The 6815-nt window shown below is 39.6% G+C and overlaps 1 protein-coding gene across 1 annotated transcript in view; it reads left to right on the top strand.

The window, feature by feature from the left end:
* Positions 1-6815, top strand: part of AMZ1 (archaelysin family metallopeptidase 1) — a 28279-nt gene that overhangs the window by 3656 nt on the left and 17808 nt on the right. The window contains exons 2-3 of the mRNA XM_044678826.1: positions 4311-4439; positions 5426-5586. Coding sequence (XP_044534761.1) covers positions 4311-4439; positions 5426-5586 — 290 coding nt within the window. The remainder of the gene's footprint in view (positions 1-4310; positions 4440-5425; positions 5587-6815) is intronic.

Raw genomic sequence — 6815 nt, 5'->3', positions numbered from 1 at the left:
TCAGGCCCTCTGACTCCAATGTAGGGATTCCTTCCACTTAGACAAGTGATACCAGAAACCTAAACCGAAGCCTGGAAAAAGCCACCGGGCAGGAAGTATTAGGCAGCTAGGTGGCACAGTGGATAGAGTGCTGGGTGTGAAGTCAGGAAGACTCATTTTCCATGAGTTCAAATCTGGCCTCCAACTAGCTGTGTGACCCTGGACAAGTCACTTAACTCTGTATGCCTCAGTTTTCCTCACTGTCAAATGAGCTATAGAAGGAAATGGCAAGCCACTCCATGATCCAGGACAATTCTGAGGGACTTATGGAGAAGGAACGCTATCCACATCCAGAGAAAGAACTGTGGGAGCAGAAACACAGAAGAAAAATAACGGCTTGATCACATGGGTCAATGGGGACATGACTGGGGATGTAGACTCTAAGCAATCACTCTATTGCAAATATTAATAATATGGAAATAGTTCTTGATCAATGACACATGTATAACACAGTGGAATTCGCTTGGCAGCTCTAGGAGGGGACAGGGAGGAGGGGAGGGAAAGAACACGAATCATGTAACCATGGGGAAATATTCTAAATTAATTAAATAAAAAATGAAAAATAGGAAAAAAAAAAAAAGAAACCTCCAAATGGGGTCATGAAAAGTCGGACATGACTGAAACAACTAAATGACAGGAAGCCCTGAAGATGATATTTGAACCAAGGTCCTCTGATTTCAGTGAACAGCCTAGGAAAAGTCCCCAAAAAAGTGTCTATCTTGTCTTCTTGTCTTCAATGAAGGTATTCTGCCATTTAACACACTTCTGCTTAGATGATTTTACTTTTTTTCCCCCTCTTAAAAATTATCTCATTGAGGGGCAGCTGGGTAGCTCAGTGGATTGAGAGCCAGGCTTAGAGACAGGAGGTCCTAGGTTCAAATCCAGCCTCAGACACTTCCCAGCTGTGTGACCCTGGGCAAGTCACTTGACCCCCATTGCCTACCCTTGCCAATCTTCCACCTATAAGTCAATACAACGAAGTTAAGGGTTTAAAATTAAAAAAAAAAAAAAAGAAAAAGAAAAATTATCTCATTGGGTCAGTCCTAAGATCAGAGGTCCAGGGGTTTAGAACTGGAAAAAATTTGGAAGGCCATCAAGGCAATCTCTTCATTTTACAGATGAGGAAACTGAGGCAAACAGGGTTAGGTGACTTGCCCAGGGTAACACAGCTAGTAAGTGTCTAAGGACATATTTGAACCTCTCTAGGCCTGGTATTTTATCTATCATGCCACCTAGATAACCCAGATATGAGTAAGACCCTTCTTTTCTTTTCCTTTTTTTTTTTTAATCTTTGCTGTCCATCTTAAAATCAATATTATGTATCAGTTTCAAGGCAGAAGAATGGTAAGGGTGAGGCAATGATTTGCCCAGGATCACACAGCTAGAAAGTATCTAAGGTCAAATCTGAACCCAGGACCTCCCATCTTTACACTTGGCTCTCAATCTACCGAGCCACCTAGCTGCCCCCCCCCTTTTTTTTTAAACAAACTTCAGTTATCTCATCTGTAGAATGGAGATAATATATCTGTAGGACTTAGCCCACAGAGATGTTGTGAGGTTTAAATGAGTTAATGTACAATGAATTAAACAAAGAATGTAAAGCACTTTGCAAACGCTAAAAGTATACAATAAATTTCATCCATGTCCTATTGTTGTATTTCCTTCTGTGATATGCAGAACTCAACTTGCCACTATTCCATTCTATTCATTTAAAAAATGCTTCAATGGCTTTTAAATTTTTAACATCAAGACTGACATCTCCCTATTTCCCTGTTACCTTCCCCCAACTTAAAAATAAAATAAAGTAAAAAATAAAGTAAAAATAAAATAAAGTAAAAAATAAAAATACACAATCTTATTTCCTTCTGTACCTTGAAATTGTCACCTCTCTCACAGGAGGTAGAAGCTTTTTAAATATAGCCTAAGGAGCAATGGTTGGTCATTTCATTGATCAAAGTTCTTAGGTCTTTTCTGTTTTGCCACTTTCTCTTCTAAATTATTTGATAATAGCTAGCATTGATATAGCACTTACTATGTACTGGGCAGTGTGCTAAGTGCTTTATAAATAGTATCTCATTTGATCCTCAGCAACCTTGGGAGGTAGGTACCATATATGATTCCTCCCATTTTGTGGATGAGGAAACTGAGACAGAGGTTAAATGACTTGCCCAGGGTCACAAAGCTAGTCTGAGGTTGGATTCAAATTCAGGTCTTCCTGGCTCTAGGCCTGGTGCTCTATTTGTTATACTGTCTAATTGCTCTATTTCATTCTAATTCTTTCCTCTAAAACTTTAATTCATTTTTAAAAAAAATCTTTGCTTCATTTCTTCATAGTATTCATGTAGTCTAATACATTTTCCCCCTTTGATCCTTTGCTTGAAGTCATTACAGAGTTATTCTTTCCTTCTATTGGAGGATTTCTACCTTCATAATGCTTTTTTTTTCTAAACCCTTATCTTCCATCTTAGAATCAATACTATGTTATTGATATATTTACTGGAATACCATGTATTCTGTATAATTAGAATCTGCTCCCCAGGACTCCAATTCCCAGCATCCCACTTTCGTTCTCATGTTATGTTCTTATGTTTTGGAGATCAAATTTCTGGGACCCCACCGCTCTGTCTCTTTGCCTTTTATTTCTTTTACTTCAAGTAATTGTTAATAAATATTATAAAACATAATACTTGGAGTTATTGGATATTAATTTTAATCTTACAATTTCAAAGCAGAAAAGGGGTAAGGGCTAGGCAATGTAAATTAAGTGACTTGCCCAGGGTCACACAGCAAGGAAATGTCTGAGGCCAGATCTGAAACCAGGACTTCATGTCTCTGAGCCTGGCTTTCAATCCACTTAAGTTACCCATCAATAACTTTTGATGCTTGTCAGCATTTCCTTTGATTTATTTAGTTCTCTTGTTTTTATTTTTTGACTGGGGTTTGTGCTGGGGCAGGTATTCAGCCATTCCCCATGCTTTGCTTTTGGGTGGGGTGGTTGGCCTTGCTTGGTCTTACTTTAGATCAACTGAGTTCATGGACTACCCTTTGGTTCACCGAAGGTGCTACCATTATCTTGGACCCTTCTTGAGTCTTGCTGGGAGGCACGTTTGCCTGTGTTGGCTCCAGTGTCACTGTTGGTCCCTTTCCTAGTGCCTTTGGGTTGCTGGGTGATGTTTTGTGGGGTAGAAATCACTTATAGTAATATGTCAATGGATATCTTAATTTGTGCTCCTGTCTTCATATCTGTGAGTAACCACTAAGTCACTGCTCCCTGGCTCTCAACTAGAAGTCCTCCCTTGTAACTTGTAAGCATAGTCAAGCAGAACAGGTCAACACGTTAGCCATGCTGGAGAATGAATGTTTAATCCTTCACCATTAGTTTATCACCTTTTTGCTGAGAGTGGCAGCTAAGTTTTATCCCCAGTCTCTTGAATCCTGGTTGGACTCTGCTTTTGTGAAAGTAGTTCTGAGGTCTTTCAGGGTCGTTTCCGCTTACCTTATTATTGTGATCATCACAGAAGTTGTTCTCCTGGGTTGGCTCATTTCAGTGCGTATCACTTCATATACACATTTCTCTGAACCTGTTATGAAGGCTGGATAATGCATTCAAACTCAGAAAGTTGTTTCTCTTTGGCTAGATTTCAGATGAATGTGGATTAGAACTCAGATGATGCAGAATACTTAAGTCCATAAAAGTCCTTTCCTTCTTGTTTTCTTGTCTCCTGTTTGAACTTAGAAGCTGATTGCAAGTTCTTTGAAAAACTCTAATCTCTGTATGTGATAAAAGAGATGGTCTATATTTAGGGCAGAAAAAGAGAGGCATTGAGGGATGCCCCAGTTTGCCAGGGATTGTAGGGGAGGTAGTCTGAAAGATTTAGAGGAGAAGTTGCCTAGGTTGTAAAGGGGAAAAGAATGAGATTTGGGACTGAAAATATGGCAGTCCAACCATTATTGTTGGTGCTGCCTCTTCTTACTCAGGGAGATTTACAGTAGTTAAGTGATGTAATCTAAGATTTTATCATTGTATAAGATTTTTTAATCAAATATGATAAATTCTATTAAAATTATAAATGGAGAAAATTTTACAGAACTGGAATGGAAATGTTTGGTCCCATACCAAAAAGTTCCTTGGTTTAAAATTATACTGAAAGTGTCATTTTGCATTTGTGTTTATCTCCCAGGTTTCATTGTATAAGATTTTAAAGATCTCACCTAATACCTTGTCTGTTTTCCACTGTAAGAACCCACTGCCTTTTGTATTCCATCACCAGATAGCATTTTGACCTTCCTGAAAAACAATAAACCTATGGATGCCCTGTGTGTGCTGGGCCTCACGCTCATGGACCTATACCCCTGTGAAACCTGGAGCTTCACTTTTGGCAAATTCCTTCCAGGACAAGGTGAGATCTGGTTCTTGGATGCCTTGGACACAGAAGGGAAATTTGGGTGGGATCTTCTCCATCGGAAGACCAATGTAGGGAAAGACATTTCTTGGCTGTTATTGTTACATGCCTTTTTTTTCCTGGTGGAAGAATTGGAAATAATATAGGAAATAAACACCTTCATTTAATTAATCATGGTTGGGAGGAAGGAAGAAAAGGAGTTCCATAGGTATGGACTCATAAATACCAGTTAGGTGACAGTGGTTAGAGTGCTGGGCTTAGAATCAAGATGACCTGAGTTTAAATCTCCCTCAGATACTCTCTAGCTGTGTAATATTGGGCAAATCATTGAACATTGATCATCTTCAGTTTATTCATCTATAAAATGGCAGGATTGTGCTTGATGGCCCCTGAGGTGTCTCTGTCTCTGACTCTCTCCTTCTCCCTCCCTCCCTCCCCTTAACTTCTGTCTTAGTAGCGATTCTAAGCCAGAAGTGTAAATGACTTGCCTAGGGTCACACAGGAAGATTCTGAGGCCAAATTTGAACCCAGGTTTCCAGAGGTTGGAGATCTATCCACTTTAGTACCAAGTAGTCCCTCTAAGGTCTCTTTTAGCTCTAAATGTATGATCTTATCAACCTTTTTCCATGAAAAAAATCAATTGCTTGCCCTTCCTAATGAGATTATATAACTGATAAAATGAATGAAAGGTCTTTTTATGGGCAACCCAAAATTCTGGGAAGTCACTTTCTTTTTCAAAGCTACATGGAACAGCTGGGAAAGCAGGTGACAAAGAGGGCAATTCTGACTGATCATACTACAGTGATAAACTGGACAAATGTGGGTTTTTCTTGATGAGGGATTTCTGAGAACACCTTTATGCCTTTAGGGGACAGTGGATGTGGCACTCCCGGTCACCTAGGTAGGCTCTCTTGACTCCTTCAGACCTAGTCTTTAACCTGTTAAGGTAGGATGCTGACTATGGTCTTCTGTCCTTTCCTCAGAAGTGGGAGTATGCAGCTTTGCCAGGTTTTCAGCTGATTTCTGCCACGCTCCAGGGGCTGAAGAGATGCCAGAGATCTCCCTGAGGGTCCCGGAGATAACTCTACAGGACAGAAATCGGACATTATTTTTCACCATTCTGGAGATGGTTCAGTGCTGCAAGGTTTGGGTTTCCTAGTCTTCCTTGCTCTTGTGGTTTCTGTCTTTTAGAGCCAAATTGAAGCTTCAAAGCTATTTTATATATATATATTTTTTGAGAAATGGGTCCTGCCTGGGGAGCATTTTGTTATAATGAACAGAGAAATGACCTCAGAGGCTGGAAGGCCTAGGTTCCAGGCCTGCCTCTGACCCATATTGGTTAAGCAACACAAGGAAAATCACTTAATTTTTTAGTGCTCTTAGTTGAGAAGGTGCCAATGAGCACTGGTAGAGGAAATCATCACATGGGAGTTTCTTGAAAAAAGAGACAGTTCCTTAAACAATAGGGCACGTTATACCATCTGAAGGGGCATTTTACATATGTAATAGCATGTGGGTAAATTTTAAATTGTGCTTGTAAAGGTTTAAGAAACAGTAAAAGGAGAGAGAGAGAGAATCTATACATAAAGTATAAATGAGACTAGAAGAGTCTTTGAGGGTTCCAACTGGCTCTCAATATTCTTCAAGCATTTAGGATTAAATAACTTTCTTAATTCTGAGTTAATCAAGCTAAAATCTTTCCCTTATTACCCTGCCTTCCCCCAAAAGAAACCCCCAAACAACTCAAACAAAACTGGAAGTCTCCATTGAATTCCTTCTCTTCTTGGGGTCCATTTAGGGGTTTTTCTTGGTCTTAATCTAGCAGTCCAGACTTTGGGACAAGTTCTAAGGGTTGGTACAGATTGTTATGGCCCACAATGACAGATATTGATAACTAAGCATTGCATATAGGAGGACTTAATACATTTTTGATAAATGAATGAGGTGCCTTCTAGGTGGCAGGAACCAACTTTGGATGCTGCAGTTAGTGTCACCTGACATACCCTTATTGATTTTGATATCCCAGGGAACCAAAGGCTGATTGTTAAAATTTCAGTGGAATATCAACACTTCAGAAATTGGAAAACACTAACAATCAGGCCTTAATTTATTGCCTGACTGTCTAGAATTAAGAAAGTTATGAAGAAAATGCTAATAATGTAGATTAAACTTAAAAGCATGACCTATGTGTTCAGAGCTGGTTGTTAAACATTTACCAGCACACCAATACCTCTAATCTATCTGAATTACTGACATTCCTATCAGCTGAAAGAAGGTCCTCAAGAAATGTTTATTTTAGTGGAAGGAAAACTAGGAAGGCTGGGCCTCCCTCCTCCAGAGAGGCGGATTACTTCCCTTCTGGAGTGGGGAAAT

Source organism: Gracilinanus agilis, chromosome 1 (genome assembly GCF_016433145.1).
Source record: "Gracilinanus agilis isolate LMUSP501 chromosome 1, AgileGrace, whole genome shotgun sequence".
Lineage (NCBI taxonomy): Eukaryota > Metazoa > Chordata > Mammalia > Didelphimorphia > Didelphidae > Gracilinanus > Gracilinanus agilis.
This window is presented reverse-complemented; position numbering and strand designations above follow the sequence as displayed.